This window comes from Amblyomma mixtum, chromosome 4 (genome assembly GCF_055824585.1).
Source record: "Amblyomma mixtum isolate Tamu chromosome 4, ASM5582458v1, whole genome shotgun sequence".
In the NCBI taxonomy this organism is placed as follows: Eukaryota; Metazoa; Arthropoda; class Arachnida; order Ixodida; family Ixodidae; genus Amblyomma; species Amblyomma mixtum.
The window spans coordinates 5,832,271-5,852,675 of record NC_143015.1 but is presented as its reverse complement, the minus strand read 5'-3'; the positions used below and the strand labels follow the sequence as shown (position 1 = coordinate 5,852,675).

At 48.1% G+C, this 20,405-nt stretch overlaps 1 protein-coding gene across 1 annotated transcript in view; it reads left to right on the top strand.

Moving 5' to 3' along the window:
• The window catches only part of LOC149345543 (inactive CLIP domain-containing serine protease A3-like), a 356,905-nt gene that overhangs the window by 98,417 nt on the left and 238,083 nt on the right, over nt 1–20,405 (top strand). The window contains exon 2 of the mRNA XM_089585243.1: nt 4,062–4,245. Coding sequence (XP_089441369.1) covers nt 4,062–4,245 — 184 coding nt within the window. The remainder of the gene's footprint in view (nt 1–4,061; nt 4,246–20,405) is intronic.

Below are 20,405 nucleotides of genomic sequence, written 5' to 3'. Positions count from 1 at the left end.
TTTCGAAGCATCAGCAACGATCTTGGTCTCTCTAGCAGGATCGAAAATGGCTAGCAAAGGTGGACCGCTTAGTGTATCACAGACAGCTTGCCATTCTTTACAGTGGTTTTCAGACCATTCAAAAAGGGTGTCTTTCTTAATGAGGCTTCGTAGAAGCGTCGTCCTTTCCGCCAGATGCGGTATATATTTCCCGAAGTAGTTCACTACTCCGAGCATTCTGTGAACGCCGGCTTTGTCCTTTGGCTGAGGCATTTCACCTAATGGTGCGATCAGTGCGAGGTTAGGTCTTATTCCGTCTTTGTTTATGACGTCACCCAAGAAGTCAATTTCTGTGACACCGAATTTGCATTTCGCTGCATTGAGCGTCAGGCCGGCCTTTTTGGCTAGTTGCAAGGCTGTGCGGAGGCGAGTATCGTGCTCTTCCCTTGTGCTCCCCCATATCAAAATGTCATCGACATAGATTCGGACCCCTGGAGCCTGGTCGAATATTTCATTCATAGTTCTCTGGAAAACCTCAGGCGCCGAAGCAATGCCGAAGGGAAGTCGCAAGAAACGGTAGCGCCCAAAAGGTGTTCCAATTGTGCATACCTTCGATGTAGCTTCATCTAAGGGGATTTGATGGAACCCCGAATATGCGTCGATGCGAGAGAAAAAGGCGGCCCCGGCAAGCTCAGCCTCAATGTCATCACGTTTAGGCATTTGATAATGTTCTCGCTTCAGGCACTCGTTAATTCGCCTGGGGTCAATACATATGCGCAGTTTCCCATCCTTTTTTCTTGCTGCAACAAACGGGCTCACCCAATCAGTCGGTTCGCTGACTTTGACCACGATGCCAGCACGCTCCATCCGATCCAGCTCTTCTCGCAGGGGCTCGAGCAACGCCAAGGGCACCCGTCGCACCGGCTGAACTACCGGTGTTGCATCCTCGCGCAGAACCATGTGGTAATGGCGTGCTAGGCAGCCGATGCCCTGAAACAACTCGGGAAATTCCTGAACCACTTGGTCAGTGCTGTTCGTGTGCACAGCGTTCACAGAACGTGACAACAGACCTAGCGCTTCACTTGCAGAAAGTCCCAATATGGCCTGATTGCTCTTCTTTACAATGAAGAAGTCGAAGTACCCCCTTTGGTCGTTCACAAGCACTTGCAGCGTAGCCACGCCGATATGCTTTATAACGTCACCGGTGTATGAGCGGAGGACGGAATGGCTTGCTCTTAAACCAGACTTCGCTTTGAGCCTTTGAAAAACGGAATAAGGCAATAAATTCGCTTGCGAGCCCGTGTCTACTTTCAGGGACACTACTTGGGAAGCCACCCTCGCGTGAATGACCCAATCAGCTCTGTTGCCTAGGCTGACGTCGAGTATTTCAAAACCTCCCTGCTCGCCGCGTACTTCACTTACTTGAGACACTTTTTTGCAACAGGCCGAAAAATGGTTAGCGCCACGGCACCGGAAGCATGTTTTGCCGAATGCTGGGCATCTGCCACGTTCGTGGAAGCGGTTGCACTTAGAACATTTGAACTGCCTGCGTGTTTTTATCCGGGCAACTTCCTGTTCTCGTTGGGCCTCGTCTTGCTCCGGACACTCTGAACACTGTTCACAGGCTGAAAATTTGCCTTGCTGGCGCTTTTCAATTCGTGCTACTTGCTTCTCCGCTTGAGCCCATGTATTGTTTTGTTCGGCGCATACCTCTTCAGCCTTGCAAATTTCCTCCACCCTCAGTAGAGTAAGGTCCTTAACTTTCAGCATCTTTTCGCGCAATTTGGGATTATTTGTGCCAAAGACAACCTGGTCCCTGACCATGGAGTCATTCAAGGTTCCAAAATTGCAGCTGCGTGCAAGTCTCTTCAAGTCCCGTGAAAAGTGTTCGAAGGGTTCGCCCTCAGCTTGCGTTCTTGAGCGAAAGGCATAACGCTCGTACACTTCGTTTTGCTGCTGTTTGCAGTATTCCTCGAACTTCTTAGTAACTGTTTGATAATCTTCCTTGCTTTCGTTCTCCGAAAACACAAAGTTGTTGAATACCTCTAGGGCGTCTTCCCCGGCCACGGTGAGCAGCAGTGCGGTTTTAGCTCCTTCCGTCCGCGGTTCTTTCCTCGGCTCCGTGGCCTGCAGGAACAGCTCGAACCGCTGCTTGAAGAGGCTCCAGTTCTTCGCGGTGCTACCGGACAGCACCAGCGGCTGCGGTGGCTTCACTAAATCCATCGTGCAGAGCACAGGGACACCGCTTCGATCAGCGTGTTACTGCATACGTGAACGCGATCCCACTTCTGACACCATGTTCCGGCGTCCAACAACGAACACGCAGCGTGGAAGCAACAAGAAGAAGAACCTTTATTCGGGATTGCTTGCTGGTATATATAGCCTACAGGCGGCTGCATGATAACGGCCACGTGTTACAGATATCAGATATCACGGACCGGGCCCATACAAAGAGCGCATGCGCGACTGATACAATACACCCACCTGCACATTCTGTCGTGCAGCGATCTTCTTCAGACGATGTGAGACACCGTGTAGGTATGGGATGCACACGACCTTCCCTCGTTCCTCTTCCTGCTGTCCCGGAGGGTGAGGTGCCGCCTTTATTTTCAACTTGCGCAACAATCGTTCTGCTACCTGCGCAAGGTTCCTTTCTTGATAGCGTGCTTCACGAAGTCTGGCCACCTGCTGAAGGAAACCTTCCTCGATCCGGTGGTGACATGACATCTCCAGGGCTGACGACAGGCATGACGCCGCTATCCCGTCCTTCACCAGTCTGGAATGTTGCGAACTGCAGGAGAGAAAGGGCTTTCCGGCCTTTGGTGAATACATCCAACACACTTGATGGTTGGCCAGCCTCAACTGGAGGTCTAAAAATAGTAAACACCCATCCTTTGGCAATTCAAAAGTGAAGTTCAGCCCTTTTCCTCTTTCCTTAACTATTTCTTGGAAAAAACAGCGCTAAACGAAGGACAACGAAAAAGAGTACAACAAGACCGGCGCTGACCATCAACTGAAGGCTTTATTAGAAACAACACGCAATATATACTCCAATGACAACCAAGAACGCATGGCAACACCAACAGCTACAATGATACATCAATCACCTGGATCAAGATACTTCAGTTCACAGTCATGAACTGTTACAGAGGGGATGCTGCCGCACGCGTCACTTTTTTTTGGATATGAAAGGCTTCACTGATTTCGCGTGTTAGTTTATCTTTGTGTTTGTACAGAATCTTAGTGTCATTAAAAATGGGGGTACATGATTTTTCAGATGAATCAGGTTGGTTATTCTGGGAACAGTTCCTGTAGTTCCTGTAACAGTTCCTGTAAGGTCCTCGCAGATGTGCGGTTCTCGAATGGTGCGAGACATGGCCGAAATTATTTGAGCCACAGCACCAAGGATAATCGCGCTTTCGAAATTTGAAAAACTATTGTGGCTATGATGAGGAAGTTAGAGCGCAAAAAAAACAAAGACAAAGGTTTAGCGCATGCGCGCCGGCCCCGCTAGGTTCCCTTCCCGCACTTCAATAAAGCAGTTGTTGAAGGTTAGCGCTTGTCCCGTCCACGTCTCCACTTTGTCTTTGTTTTTTTGCGCTCTAATTCCTCATCATGAACTACCAACAGGCCCAAAGTACTACTCTGCTGAATTATTGTGGCTAGCTCTAATGGTCGGTTGCAAACATCTTATTGCAATCAGGGGCATATATCATGAAAAGCTAACTATACAAATTTAGTTAATCATTTCACTAGTTACCATGATTCTCTAGTTTTCTGACTCCGCCAACACTGCTATGACTATGGTGCGAGAACGTTAGCTTTACCTCAAAAACGGTACTTTTAAAGATTAGTGGTCGGCTTACCTGGAATACCTGGTGTGTCATTCTCCTAGAATCTGGGCTCATGTGCGGGTATATGCACTTGCGCAGCTAGGTGCAGATAAGGAAACGTATAAGCTTGCGCCTCAGGTAGTGTGAGGCGCCTTCTGTTTTACGGGGTCAGACATTAATGCTTGTGATCCACAGTGGCATAATTCGTACCTGAATGCTTGAGTAGGGACACCTTCACCGTCTGCGCAGGACCAAGCACTTTCCTCTCAGCGGCTCTCTTGGTCTTCTGATGCTGCTGCTGCTGGGCAGCGGTGTCCAGGGCGCCCCGCAGGGAGACGCGGCTCTGTCTCCATCGGAGGGCGATGTCTGCGTGTGCGTCCCCAAGGACGAGTGCAAGGACGACACCGAGCCCGCCAAACAGAAGCTGCCCGAGGTGACGACAGTGGTTAGCAGGGGGGGGGGGGTCTCGCGGAAACAATTACTAAGCTATACATCGGTTTGCTGAGGCACGCTGTCCTTTGCTACCGTGCTACCACAAAGAGGAGCAAAGGTAGAGTAATGAAAAGCAGGTGTCGCCACTACCGACGAATTAACTGCAGTAGCGTACCTGTTCTAATGCGGGTTCCTTCAAGAACAGTCACTTTCACACCGTCTTGATCAGTTTCAGTGAACTGGCTGGAGAATGAAATGTCCCGCTTCTAAATTTTTAATATCCGGTGTCCTGATTTCGCGAAGGCCGCCGCGGTGGCACAGTGGTTATGGTGCTTGGCTGCTGACCCGAAAGACGCGGGTTCGATCCCGGCCGCGGTGGTTTAATATCGATGGAAGCGAAATTCTAGAGGCGCGTGTACTGTGCGATGTCAGTGCACGTTAAAAAACCCCAGGTGGTCGAAATTTCCGGAGCCCTCCACTACGGCGTCTCTCGTAGCCCGAGTCGCTTTAGGACGCTAAACCCCATAAACCAACCAAACCAACTGACCACTTCGCGAAGGATCCCTTACGCGAGCTGTTTTATATAGCTTGCATAAAAGCTCTTAGAAAGGTCATGTATTGTATGAGTTAACTGTGTCCCTGTTGAAAACCCTCGACGGAACTTGTGCTGACATTCAGAAAGTAGTGTGTTTGTTTCTAAGAAAATGATAAGTTTCGCAATAAGATGTACGGTAACATTACAGCAGATTGAAGGAAGTGACTCAGGCCGGTAGTTGTTCATCAGTGTGCGATTTCCACTTTTAAATTCGGGTATAACAATGGCAAAGCGCCAGTCCTGCGGCAGAGAATGGGTTACGACTGATTCTCGGAATATACCTGATTCTCGACTGATTCTCGGAATACCAAGTAGAAGGACATCCATTTAGCATACCTTTTCGAGAAGCATATAGGTATTCCATCCGGTCCGACAGCTTTCTTTTTTCGTCGAATTGTATCAGCTGCTGAAACACGCGGCTCTGAGTAAAGCATCGATAAAAGTTTCACGAAATGTGCTTCGTCGTGCGCGTCGCTTTTTACTGGTCTTCTTGCGAATACTGATTGGAAATATTTATTAAAGTGGTCTACTATTATCTGATTTATCTGTAATAAGTTTGGCTCTTACTGTCAGCTGCTTTACTGTTTCCTTTCTTTTATCAAGATCAGGGTGTGTTGCTGGGCAAGTTGGTTTGACATCCTGAACATGCAGAGCTGACAGACGAGGGACGAGACAGAGACGAGACACGCAGGGCGCTGAACTAACAACTTTTAAAAAGATGCGATGCAAGCCAACAAGGAACACGGCTAAAAAGTGGGGATGAGGGCTAACCATAAAATCTGCCTGAAAGAACAAAGGAGGCTAAGGCTACAAGAGGGATGAAAACTAGAATAGAAGAATAGAAGTAGTGTCTCCAGAATATTTAAAGAGAAGTGGCGAAGGGGCTGGGGAGTGACAAGGAGCCGCGTAAGGAACCAAGGCGCCAAAGTGCAGTGACTGGGAAAGAAACGCAAACTCCTTTTTCAACAGGGCTACTGAGGGCGTACTGACGCATACGTCTTGTTGCGTGTTGATTAAACCTGCCTCAATTATTTCCCGAGTGAGTTGGTTGCTGCTCTTTGCTAGAATTTTTGTTTTATTCGAAGCTTGTCAAGCGAAACATAGTCTAGTTTGCTTTTAACAATGCGCTCCTCACCAAGTCCTGTGAGCGCTGTCAGGAAACCAGTTTTCAGAACCAGGTGCAGAGACTGAGTCAATCAGGATAAACGCCGTTGCTTTTAGACTCGGTGGCTGAAAAAATGCTGAAAAAATGCAGTGTACCAACGCCCCCCCCCCCCCCCCCCCCCGTCCCCCTTCCTGCACCCACACACACAGCCAAGAAACTCACTGTTATTCTCTACGACACCAAGTTTCCTACATCGTCAAAAGGATTGGACGAAAACTAGCAGTGGACGTTGTTTTTTCAGCCCCTCACCGCCTCTCTAGACTCTGCAAGAGAGTGAACGGTTCCGGTGAAATAGATGTCGAATGCCTTGTTAGGCATCGTGACACCTTCGTAAGTTGCAGCACTGGTGTCGTGTACACAATTCCTTTGTCTTGCGCTAGGGAATACGTCGGCCAGAATGGTCGACGTATTAATAAGGGATTCAGTAATGGAATTGAGTGGGCGAGTTGGTTGTCATTTTGACAGTGAAAGTGCTCAAAAAGACAAGGACGAAAGAAAAGGAGAGACATACAAAGTGCTTTGTGTGTCTCTCCTTTTCTGTCATCCTTGTCTTTTTGAGCACTTTCACTGTCAAAAAAGAGGTTGCTCGAACACAACGCTAATTCCAGCAACTTAGCCGTCCACGTTCGTGACTGTAGTTCTTGTCGCGGGCACCCTCCGATGTATAAAGAAAAAACAAAATTTCTCTAAAAGAGAGTAGCAACCAACGCACTCGGAAAATGATTGAGGCAGGTTTAATTTACAAGACGTATGCTTCAGTACGCCCTTAGCAGCCCTGTTGGAAAAGGAGTTTGCGTTTATTTACCAGTCACTGTAATTTTTACTTTATCAGTCACTGTCACCCGCGCAGCGACGGCGGCGGCGCGCAAGCTCTGCGCTGTGTGATGCGAGTGCTCCTCGCGCATGCGCAGTATGGCCTTTCATCAGCTCCGCGAAATGGCTCGGTGACTCGCGTAGTGTTGCTTTCGCAACAACAATAAAGCCGGAATATGCATTAGGTAATAGCCCCGTATTTGCTTGGATCAAAGACTATTTAACAAACAACTCACAATACGCCTCACTTAGCCTGAAAACGTCGAACTTAGTCCCTGCAACATCCGCAATGCCACACGTTTCGTGTCAGCCCCTGTCTTATTCCTCAGCTTTATTAATGATTTACTATCAAATATTTGCTCTAAAATCATGCTCTTTGCCAACGATTGCATAATGTACCGCGAGATCAGTTCAACTGCAGAGAATGCAGCTGTGAACGACGACTTTGAAGCAGTAAATTAATGGTGTAACAATTAAAAAATGCACCTAAACGTATAAAAATCCGCCGCTTTGTGAATAACCTGGAAAATACAAATATCAGCCTCACAGTATGCCACTCCCCTAAGCTGTGGAACACAAATATCTCGGTGTAATCATATCTCATGACCTTAGATGGAACTCCCATATGAATCATATGACATATAAAGCTCTAAAAAGGCTCTTCTTCCTGAGAAGGCGACTCAAACTAGCACCATCAGCGACAAAGCCTATAGTACCCTTGTAAGGCCAATTATAGACTACTCTAATATTTTCTGGTTTCCCTTTGCTAAAGAACAGGTAAGTAATCTAGAACAAGTAAAAAGGAAGGCAATCATAGTCATTTTTAATAAATGTTGTCAAACTGATTCACCAACTGAGCTACTCCGTAAAGCTTGTATGCTTCCCTTGCACAACAGAGCCAAACTAGCATGTCTTAGATTCATGCACCAGTTACCGAATAATCAGTATTGACACCTCTAGATATATGTGCATTAGAGATACCAGGCCCACACGTCATGAGCATTTCCATACATTAAACGAGTACACTTTCCAGACCGACTGCTTTAAACACTCATTTTTCCCGCTAACCATACGCGAATCGAATAACCTTGACCTAACCCCTGGAATGGAATGCTCTTGACACAAGCTGCTCATGATTGAATGCTTTTGCTATCTTGGTCGAAAACCAGATGCGTACGAAATAAATAAAGCTGTGTCTTGAAGTATTTTGGAATATGTACCCGCCTTCCAGGTAGCCGCAGATGATGCTCATTTTATAGTTGTTATTATATGTTCATCTTGACAGTGAAAGCTCTCAAAAGGACAAGGACGACAGAAAAGGAAAGACATACAAAGCCCTTACTTCAAATGATTTTATTTCATGCGGAAAACCATTTTATACTCATGGTAATCACCTGCGCATGCTTACAAGAACATTACCAACGAGTGATACCTGGCAAGTTCTTTCAGACAACCGGCATGCCCGATGTAAGATAGGACATCTCTTTTTTCCGACAACAAAATTGACGGAGCACTTACGCAATCACCGCCCGCTCGTGCTATCTCAAGAGCCTCCACAATCCCTCTCGTTATTTGACATCTACTTTTAAAAAGTACCTTGCAACTGTGAAAAACGGGACGGCAGCCTTCCTTGCGTTTCTTGCTTTTCCCTGTGCACTTGAGACAATTTGCACTTGAGACAACACAGACTCAAGTGCCCACCTCTTTTGTTTTCCACGTTGTAACTATGCTCTCCTAACCTCTCATTTATGCATCTTCCCGTCTGTCCTATATAATATTTGCCACATGTCAAGGGCGCCCTATACGCGATGTAAAAATAGCCACAAGGAACACAAGGGACGGATAGGAAACGACGCAGACAAGCGCTAAACTCGCAACTGAGGTTTATTGCTGATACGCGCGATATAAGGTAGCCACTTTAAAAACATAAAAACAAAAACAACCACACGCAGTCCCTCCTCTAAAGTCAGAAGAAAAAAAAATGGTATTCAAGCCTCAGGCGCCACTCATCGCTGTGGAAGGATCAGTTAAAAAACCGTTATCAAAAAAAAAAGGAAGGAAGTCAATGCAACGCTGAGGCTAAGAAATCAATTTCACAGTCTGCCAAGTTAACAGAGGGCTCACTGATACAAAGATTCTGACATTTCCTAATATGGTATGCCTCCATTATCTCACATATGTGCTGATCACGATGTCTGAAAAGTATGCCGGTACTAGAAAAAATCGGTTTGCAAATTTTACCCTTCTGCTCTTCTTTTTTGCTACATTCCCGGCAATGCTCAGGAAGACTCCCATAATGATCTTTTACGGGATTACGGTGTTCACCCAGCCTAACATTGAGGCATCGCCCCGTTTTGTTGACATCAGGTTAAAGTTTTTAGAAGATCACACATGATGGAGTTATCCTAGGGAAGGGAAAATGCCTTTGCCTTTCACTTCTGCGCATTCTAAGCTCATGATACGAAACATAGCTCGATTAGGGCTTCTAAACTGTCTAAAAAAGTCATGCCCTCATGTGACTAAGGAGAGCCTGTTTCTGCAGTCAAAAAGGTTGCAAGACGCGGGTCATCCACTTTACTTGCTGGTATCAGTGGCCGAAGGACTTGTCAGGAAGAAAAAAAAAGAAAAACTACGACCCAGCAAGAGCAGGATAAGACAACTGACAAAAGAAAATAGGCTGTTATTTTATATAAGCATAGGCTATCACACAACCTGAGAAAAATTGGCAACAGGGTAAACGTAAACGTTTCGTTTTCAGCCCCGAATAAGTTCAGCGTCCTATGCAAGAGAAGCAGTTCTTGAAACCAGGGAAAGGCCGCTTGCACAATCAGGCACCAAAATCCATTTGTAAGATGCCTAGAAGGCGTCGTGTACAGGTTGCCCTCAACATGTGGCAAATATTATATAGGACAGACGGGAAGATACATAAATGAGAGGTTAGGAGAGCATAGTTAAAACGTGGAAAACAAGAGAAGTATCCATTGTCTGAAGTGCAAATTAAGGCAAAAGCAAGAAAAGCAAGGAAGGCTGCCGTCCCGTTTTTCAAAGTTGCAAGGTACTTTTTAAAAGTAGATGTCACGTAACGAGAGAGATTGTGGAGGCTCTTGAGATAGCACGAGCGGGCGATGATTGCGTAAACGCTCTATCAATTTTGTTGTCGGAAAAAGAGATGTCCTATCTTACATCGGGCATGCCGGTTGTCTGAAAGAACGTGCCAGGTATCACTCGTTGACAATGTTCTTGTAAGCATGCGCAGGTCAATACCGTGAGTATAAAATTGTTTTTCGCCTGAAATAAAATCACTTGAATGTAAGCGCTTTGTATGTCTCCTTTTCTGTCGTTCTTGTCCTTTTGAGCGCTTTCACTGTCAAGATGGAAAAGCAACTCCCCCACTCAATTCCATCATTCAATTATATGTTCCTCAGTTCCATTTCCTACCAATTTTAACTATTATTTTAAGAATATTGAATCATTGGTTTACAGTGTCTGCTTTCTGTTCAGTGCTTTCTTTCAACTGTTTCTCCGTGTATTTGAGAGTTTATAACCCTTTCCTTCTGTTCTTGTGTCCCCTGTTATGCATCTTACTCTCAAAACGCTGTGTTTACCTTTGTATTATGCTAACTTGCCTTATTGTGCTAACATTATTAAGATTGTTCAACTTATGCCCTATAATCCGATATTGACAGTATGTACAAATAAATAAAAACAAGCATATGTTGCGCAGAGTTAAACTTTACCAGACATCTTATTTTGTTTGTTAATTCAATAGTCTGATAAATATTATTTTCCCTAGCTGGTTCGTAATTTAGGACCATGTGTTATATTCTTTCTGAAACAATTTCTGGACGTTGTTACATTGTTGGAATCTGGCATACGTTTTTTGGCACGCATGAATTGAAGCATGAATTGAAGTGATTTGAAGCGCTTCGTCCCGTGTGTTCGTCCCTTTTCCGTGTTTTTTAGCCCTCCCAATTCCTTCAAGTATGTATTTCCAACTAGCCCCAGTAGTAGCTATTTTGAATTGAAGTAGTTTCATGACATAAATTTGATCCGCACGAAGCATAGTATACTCTCGAAAGAGTGGAGAAGTTCTCAGATCTGCAACAGGCCTGTGGTAGTTAGTAAGCGAAGAAACTTTTTTTGTAGTATTATAAATCTACTGCAGTTAGTTTTATTAATAGTCCTCCATAAAATTGCATAGCAGTGCTTAGAACAGAGAACAGCATTTTATATTCGTTTCTTGAGCCAGAGCGGGATTATATCTGCTAGTCTACAAAGTATTGCAATGTTGTTTGAGAGCGCAGTACACAAATGTACTTGAACATGCCATGGTAAATCTTCATGAAACAATTTTTTTTACTGCGAAGCAATGCTACGTTCACTTTCAGCTCCTCGCGTGGCGAGGCCGCGGTAGCTACCATTGACCTTGAGCGGCGCGCCTAGCGGTGTGACATCAGAGCTGCAAGAGCAGGGCTCCAACTTGTGCCGTCGCCAGGCGAGGCCGCGCGTGGTGGCTGCTGCCTAACTCCTGCGCCCGCCACAAGCACCACCACCAGCTACACTACCAGCTGAACCATAGCGTAGCTACGGCATTGCTTTCGCATTGCTATCGCTTTGGCATTGCTTTCGGCATTGCTTTGCTTTCGGCATTGCTTTCGCTTTTGCATATTGCTTTCGCAATTACCGGGCTTAACCAAGCTAAGCCACAGCCATGGATGTGACGAGACGTTTGGATGTGACGAGACGTTTAAAAGACTAATCTGATCCGCCCCAACTTTTTGTCGCCTCCTGCCAAACTCGCCTTATAGGTACACAGCCCATTTCGATGGATGGATGGATGGATGGATGGATGGACGGACGGACGGACGGACGGACGGACGGACGGACGGACGGACGGACGGACGGACGGACGGACGGACGGACGGACGGACGGACGGACGGACGGACGGACGGACGGACGGACGGACGGACGGACGGACGGACGGACGGACGGATGGATGGATGGATGGATGGATGGATGGATGGATGGATGGATGGGTGGGTGGGTGGGTGGGTGGGTGGGTGGGGGTGGGTGGGTGGATGGGTGGGTGGGTGGATGGGTGGGTGGATGGATGGGTGGGTGGGTGGATGGGTGGGTGGGTGGATGGGTGGGTGGGTGGGTGGGTGGATGGGTGGGTGGGTGGGTGGATGGGTGGGTGGGTGGGTGGGTGGGTGGGTGGGTGGGTGGATGGGTGGGTGGGTGGGTGGGTGGAGCGAGCGAGCGAGCGTCCCTTTTGAAACCGGCTGGTAGCCGTTGCCACCATGCAGGGCTTTTTATTCTTTTTTTGTTTAACTGCATTGTATCTGTAACTGCGTTGTGTTTTTGAAAGTCGCCACTTTCTTTCAATACGGATTCCCACACTTCTAACATTATGTCACCTCTCTGCTTTTCAACCCTCAACCTTCCGATCGGTTTTTACTAACTTTCAGAGCAGATTTATTTGCATGACCAGTGTTATCTTAGACCCTAGCGCTTCAGGAAGAGTGACTGTGCCTGCATGGACATCCAGATGGGTACCATCACATTTCAATATAAGGAATTCAGTTGTTTCTACAGATCTACCACACGTAGCACATGTGCTATCTTCTTCGCTAAATTTCCTTCTGTAGCTGAGCGTTCTAAGACACCTTGAAATTAAGCGCAGAAAGCTGTGCTAGTTGGTTGCTGGTACTATTGTGAGACATTCCAGCGGCTAGAAAGACAGACGAAGGTGAACGCCTGATGCTCATCAAGGAAATCAGTGCCGAAGGTCACTTCGCGGGAACATTGTCGTAGCACTGCGAAGGTCGACAGATAGGTATGTCTCTTGACAGTAACTAGCGCAGTGCATCGTCTCGATGGCGTAATGGAGGCCCCTTGCGGTGCAAATTTGTGGGCCGTCCCAAGTGGCCGTGACTTTCCTCAGCTGCACAGCGAATGTTCCATTCTTCATCCAATAGTCAATCAAGGCGGAAAGCTGGGCTACTTGATGTTTCATCGTTACATAAAAGACTAGCGCATAAAACTAGGACAAAGATATAGAACGAGACTAGGCAGGTCCTGTCTCCTTTTGTGTCTTTGTCCTAGTTTTATGCGCTAGTCTTTTATTTGACCGAATAGTCGGCTCCTGTGTCGACTGGGCCGGTAACTTTCTCGGCTCTTGCGTTGCACGTCGTCCTCGGGGTCGGGTCACAGCTTCGTCGTTTATTTGAATCGTGGGTAGTGCGCGTCATTGAAGCTTTTCTAGGTGGCGGCGTCGTTTTGAAGACGGTTCGCGTAATGGTCGAGATCACTGCGTCGTCGCCGTGTCGAGGGTGGCGTCTTCATGCGGTGTGGTCTTCGGGGGATGAATGTGCTGAGGGGCGAGTTGGTGCATGATGAAATGAACGGCGGCGCAACAAGGAGACTAACAAGAGAGGGGACAACACATGCGCACACTACCAACTGTTTATTGCATGGTAATGTGGCATTCTTAAATATATAGCTCAGGCATGACGCTCATCGCATTATCGCTCAGAACCCAACACGTGGAAAAATGCCGCAACATCAGGATAACAAACAAAAACCTTTAACCTCTGCAGAAAAAAAATTAAAAGATTCTGATAACAGAACTTACAGTAGGCCATCTCGTAGCAAAATCAGTGTCAAACAATCGTAGCAAAAGCAGAGTCAAAAAATCGTAGCAAAAGCAGAGTCAAACAATCGTAGCAAAAGCAGTGTCAAACATGAGAAGCAAAAACAGTCAAAACGAAATTACAATCGTAGCAAAGGTAGAGTCACACGCATTAAACAAAAGCAGTCAGAACCCAAAAAACAACAAAACGGAAAAGTAAAAAACAGTAGCAAAATTAACAACCCGCCTAAACAAACAACAGACGGCAGCTAGAAATGCAGGGCTGAAAATATGCACAGTACATGACGTCACAAAAACTGTCAAGAAGGGACACTTCATTTCTACGGAGGGATACTGAAGAGTCGCTAACACAAGTGCTTTCCTTCTTATTGATCATAAAAGCCTCAAGAATTTCACGTGCCACCTGGTCGCGACTCCTGCCCAGAATCCTTATTCCGTTAAGCTCACACTTGCAATGTTTACAATGTAGGGGCAAATTTGACCCGCCTCCGTTTTCTAACGATTTTTCATGTTCCCGTGTCCTGCCGTTAATGCAGCGACCCGTCTGGCCTATATCCGATGAACGGTTCTTCTTTGGAGGATCTTCGGCGTTTCGCTTGTCATCAACCTCACCTCCAGAGGTTGCTGTCTTTAGTTTTCCCTATGGCGACTGGGAGACCTTTCTCGCACCGCGGCTGCGTAGCGCTGCGGCGTGGCCACGCGAAACGCGAGGTTGACGACGATGGTGAGAGCGGAAGGTGGTTCGGCGCATACAGCTCTCGACGCGGGCACTGGTCGATTTCTTGCGGACGTTGGCCGAAGCGTGGTCGTGGTGCGTCAACGGCAAAGCCACGTAGGCCAATACAGCGGTACGGGCAGGGACGAAGAGAATGGACGGCTTCCCCGCATTGGAAGCACAGCGGACAGTTGTCGGAAGTCCTCCAGGTGTCGCATTTCCTGGAGCTTAGGCGTCGTTTGTATGCTGCGCCGTTGAGGGCAGGGGGGGCGGCGTTTGGGAACAGCTGATTCGTGTCGAAGAGGTGGTCTTACGGTGTGTCGCTGGGGCTGTGGACTGCGTAAAGCAGCGGCATAGATCAAGGCTGGAGCTTCAGGTCGAGGCGTCGATGACAGAGAGTCAAGGTCATGCTGCGCTTCTTCGCGACGATTTTTTCGAGGATCGCAACTTGAGGCTGGTTGAGGATTGTAATAGGCGGTGCAACTCTTCCCGTACAATTTCGTAGATGACATCCCGCAGGTTGCCTTCGAATTTTGCGCCATCTGAGAAGGTTCTTGAGGTCACTCGGAGCTGTCGAGGAAAATGGCGGTCTGGTGTTTCTAAAGTTTTGTCAATAGTAGCTGCTTCTCTGGTGAATTCATCGACGGTCTTCGGTGGATTGCAGGTCAGACCGTCGAAAAGTGACAAGGAACCGTAGGCTAAGGTTTTGCTACAGACGCGCCGTGAATAAAATGAACAATGCTTTATTTTGTTAACAAACTAAGTTTCAAACTCAACAACATGAAACAACACAAGAAGCGTCCTTAGCTTTGCAGTAAAGCTCGCTCTTAAGAGAATTTTGCTGTCGCGAGGGTACGCTGACGATGGAAAAGCGTAGACTAGGTGGCGTGAGCTGCCGCCCTATTCAAACGAATAAGTTCGGCTGCGGTGCACTCACAGCACGCATCTGATCATCCATTCTTTGCCTTCGCAGCACGCCCAATCGCAACTCGTTATAAAGGCACATCCTGACCTAGGACTTCGGCACGTTCATCTGGTGCGCCTGCGCTTGAAAATGGTTTCGTGAATACCTCGACCGCAGCGTCCCTAAGACAACGCACGCTTTAAAAGAGGCCGCAGAGACGGCTTTGCACAGTTCGGCTACAGTGCACTCAAAGCACGGATATGATCACCATCCATGCTTTGCCTTCGAAGTACGCCCCATCGCATAAGATTGTCGAGACGCAGCTTCGCCTAGGACTGCCACGCGTGCATCGGATGGCGCGCCTGCGCTTGAAAATGGCCTGTGCCAGAGTCCTGCTCTCCCAGGGTGCTACGATGGGCCGTGCTGTTTCTGGGTACCGCTATACACTAAGCTACAGGTCTGGTAGCCACATAGCACATGCGGACGGGCTGAGTCGCCTGCCACTTCCCACAACAGTTTCCCGTGGACTGCCCTGCTGACGTCTTCATGCTGGCAGGAGTATACCCGCGAACACTGTCATCAGCTGCTGTTGCTAACACCACTGCCCGGGATCCAGTGGTTTCGCGAGTGAGGGAAGCCTTGGGGACTGGCCGCCAGCTGGACATGGGACCTGAGGGAAAACCCTATGAAACACGTTTCTCTGAGATGGGAACTGCGTGCTCTGGGCCCACCGTGTGTTGGTACCTGCGTCACTCCAGGGCGACGTCTTGAGGCTGCTTCACGAGGGCCATCCAGGGGTATCCAAGATGAAAGCTGTAGCGCGGAGCCACTCATGTTGGCCTGCGATGGATGACGACATCGTTGCTGCCGTCCAGGGGTGCCGCACGTGCCAGGAGCAGCAACGAGCGCCACGGCCGATACCCGTCATGCCCTGGTCGTTCCCGGAGAGACCCTGGTCAAGGCTTCATGTGGACTATGCTGGACCATACTACCGGAACACTTATTTTTTCATTACAGTGGATGCAATTTCTAAATGGATTGAGGTGTTCCCAGTTTCTTCGCCGTCTGCAGTAGCCACCATTATGTGTTTGAGAGTCATGTTCGCGAACCAGGGGTTGCCTGACATTGTGGTGTCCGACAATGGTCCAGCGTTTCTTAGTGACGAGTATGCAACATTCTTGAAGAAGAATGGGGTGACACGAATGCTGGTACCGCCGTACCATCCAGCGTCTAATGGCGCTGCAGAACCTGCCGTTCAGACCGTAAAGCGCAAGTTGCAGAAGGCTGGTCCTGGGGACATTCGGGCACAAATTGCACGCTTGTTGCTGACTTATCGATAGACACCACATGAACTCACAGGGTGCAGCCCCGCAGAGCTACTACTGGGACGAAAAATGAAGACTGCAATGGACCTGCTCCGACCGGATTTAAGGACCACCATACAGCAAAAACAGCTCAACCAGAAAATCAGATGCGACCAGCGAATGAAACCTCGGATTCAGGGACTGCCTGGGGATCAGGTATTTGTCAGAAACTTTCGGCGACGGCCTGCATGGGTGCCGGCTGTAGTCACAGCTCAGGGGGCGTTTTCGTCGGACCTTCAACTGGCAGACGGACGACGTTGTACACGGCATCATGATCATCTCCGGCAGGCAAACCCGCTAGCATAACCAACCGTCCAGCACAGTCACGGACCCTGACGTTCCTGGGCCCAGTCCTGACGTATCCAAGCCGGCAGGGCAGGTTGGGGCACCTGACTTGTCAGATCAGATTTCTGAAATCTCTCTCCAGGGGTTTCAACTGAGGAACCAAGGCAACCAGCAGGGCAGGGCAGGTTGGGGCACCTGACTTGTCAGATCAGAGTTCTGAGATCTCTCTCCAGGGGTTTCAACTGAGGAACCAAGGCAACCAATGGCTTCAGAAGGTACAGCGTCCCCTCGTCAAACACCTGTCACCACGCCTTCCCGACGGGGCACCAGGGTTCGTCGTCCTGTACAGAGCTACTGCCCATAACTCAAGTGCTGCCATTGTTACACGTAACCACCTGATAATTGTTTGATTGTTTTTTTTAACTTAGGGTGGGAGGGATGTGACGTTATTGATCACCGGAGGGCGCCACCGCGGCGGTAAATAAAAAGGCACGCATGACTGGGCCAGTCAGTGCGTGGCATGCCCTCGTCTGGCGTGTTGTTCTTCGCTCTTGGCCGGTAAATGTTCCCGGTCCGGCTTATCACACATACCTACAGACATTTGAGAGCGCTCCGCCTGCTAGGGTGAGGGCTTGCAGCTCCTTTAGAGTCACGGCAGGTGGGTCCTGTGCGCCCAAGGCCAATACGCACTCCGCGACGTCTTCCGAATCCTCAGGCACCTGCTGAGAAGGTAAGGGTAGGCGGCTTAAGGCATCCGCGACGAACATGTGCTTGCCAGGCTTGTACTGTAACTTGTATGCACCAAGCAGAAGGGGCCATCTCTGTAGTCGAGCCGCTGCCATGACGGTGACGGACGTTTGCCTGTCCTGCTTTAGGAGACCCAGCAATGGCTGATGGTCTGTGATGAGCGTGAACTCTCGCCCAAGGAGATAGTTTCGAAAACGCTGCACACCGAAAACCAAAACTAACGCCTCCCGGTCAATGTGAGAATAATTCCTTTCTGCTGCGGTTACCGAGCGCGAGCGAAAACCTATAGGACGATGCTCACCAGCCACGCGATGGGAAAGTGCTGCCCCAATACCATATGGTGATGCATCGCATTCTAAAAAAAGCAATTTTTCGGGGTCGAAGTGCGTCAGCACCAGGGCTGTGGACAGCGCCTCCTGCGCGAAGCGAAATACATCTTCTTCCTTAGAACTCCACACCCACTTAGCACCCTTTTCGAGCAACCGGTACAGGGGGGCTAGCCAAGTAGACATATCAGGCAAAAACTTGTTGCAGAACGTTACCACGCCCAGAAAAAGTGCAACTCGCTCACATTTTGGGGAGAGGGGGCTAATCTGATGGCATCCACGTTTATTTCAATCGTATGCAGTCCGTCCGCATCGATACGGTGACCCACATAAGTGACAGACGGCTCGTCAAATCGACACTTGTCAGCACGCAACTTGACGCCATGATCACGGAAGGGGTCAAGAACCGCCCTGAGGTGGCTGCTTTCGCCCTCGTGATTGTGAGCAATCAGAACGTCATCTAGGTACGCTTGTACCCCCGGCAAGCCTTGCAAAACCATTTCGATACGCCTCTGCCGGTGCAGAAGCAATTCCAAAATGCAAGCGATTGAAACAAAACAACCCTTTGTGGGTGGTGATAACGGCCAACTGGCGGGATTCTTCGTCTAGCTCAATCTGATTGTACGCATCCCTTAAGTCCAAAATGCTGAATCGTTGTCCTCTTCCCAACGGAGCAAAAATACCATCCATAACTGGCAGAGGGTTATGCTCCATTTCACAACCTAAGTTCAGCGTAACCTTAAAATCTCCACATATGCGGATTCGCCCATCTTTCTTGAGAACTTCCTTTCCTTCCTTTCCTTCTTCCTTTCCGTTCGCGAAAAGTTTACCTTTGTTAATAACTATTCTTCGCCATCTTCTTCTGTTACTTTTGTTGTTCCTTAGGGCAGTGTTCTGGGTCCTTTGTTGTTCCTTATCTATATTAATGATCTACCAACTAACATACCATATTTTTGTGCGCTTGTTTGCTGATAATTGCATAATTTACCGTGAAATAAAATCAACTAATGACCATCACCTTCTTCAGCAGGACCTTAATATTATTTCTAGGTGGTGTGAAAAGTGGCTCATGGCGCTCAACTCCTCAAAATGTAAAACAATGACTTTCAGCCGTAAACGTTCCACTGCCGAGTTCTGCTACTCTGTGAACAACGTGCCTGTGACTCAGAATACCTCGTACAAATACCTGGGCATTCATTTAACACCCCACCTCTCATGGACCGAGCATATCACTTCCATCTGTGCTAAAGCATCTCGCTCTCTTGGTTATCTCCGCCGTAACCTAAAAAATGCGCCTGCGCATATTCGTAAGTTAGCTTACGTGACTTACGTTCGCCCCCAGCTTGAATATTGCCACGTATCATTGCAGTGTTTGTTCGTTCACGCTCAAGGCAGCAGGAAAGGGTCGTTATCACTTTTGTTCGTGACGCGAGAAGCGACCAGACTAATCTCGATTGTTCGCAGCCACGAAAGGCTGCATCTAGGTTTTTCCGGATTACAGTAGATGATCTTGACCTGTTATCTGGAAGTTTCCTTGCCGGCTTTAAATTGAGCGATGCCGCGAGCGGCGGGCATTCGTAGATCGACGATTGACGAGCACGCTTGTTGCTTACGCCGCCACCGAGTGATTCAGTTATTTTGCGGGCGCAAGTCAGCCCAAATAAAGAGCTTCGTTTGCAAGTCTTTCTGGTGTCTTCCTGACCGCTGGACTGCCGTCACTACAACGTGACAATATGCATCTCCGATATGTTCACCACATCAAAAACTATCTGAACTTAAAATTAGAGTCGATACAAAACAGAGCTGCCAGATTTATTTCTAACAATTATACCCGCCAATCAAGTGTGTCTGAAATGAAAAAAGAACACGATCTCCCGCCCTTTGAAAACGCCGCCAAGTTGCGCTTATATGCTTGATACACAAGTACGTGTATACAGATAGACCATCACCTCTGCCACTCAGCAATCCACTGCGCATGTCTCGACGCTTGCATAATCATCTTAGTTTTTCTCGCATCTTCGGCCGTACAAAAACGTTTAATTCATCTGCACTTCCTCGTGCCATTTCATTCTGGAATGATCTTCCTGATACAATTGCATCGTTACCTAACCCTGCGTCATTCCGTGAACATGTGTTAAACTTGTACTGCTAGCACTAAGTATATGTGTGCATGTGTTATTTTGTACAACGTGCATATTGTCACGTTGTAGTGACGGCAGTCTAGCGGTCAGGAAGACACCAGAAAGACTTGCAAACGGAGCTCTTTATTTGGGCTGACCTGCGCCCGCCAAAGAACTGAATCACTCGGTGGCGGCGTAGAAAGAGAAGTTTATTTTTTCTGTTTTGACATAGAAAATACAAAACAAAACAGATGAACTTAATGCTCTGATCAGTCAAGCACATGCTCAGTGACGCAGCACTGAGCACGTCAGTAATGCAGTAAAAATGCCGATACTCGACCGCCGCGCAGGACGATAAAGTATGTCGACCATTTGCGCAAGAACTCAGCCTCGCTCATTGACAGAGCGTCCATGCATGCTTGTTCAAAGAGGCGCGTGCGCAGGCGCTGCAACATTGGGAACATTGTTCTTTGC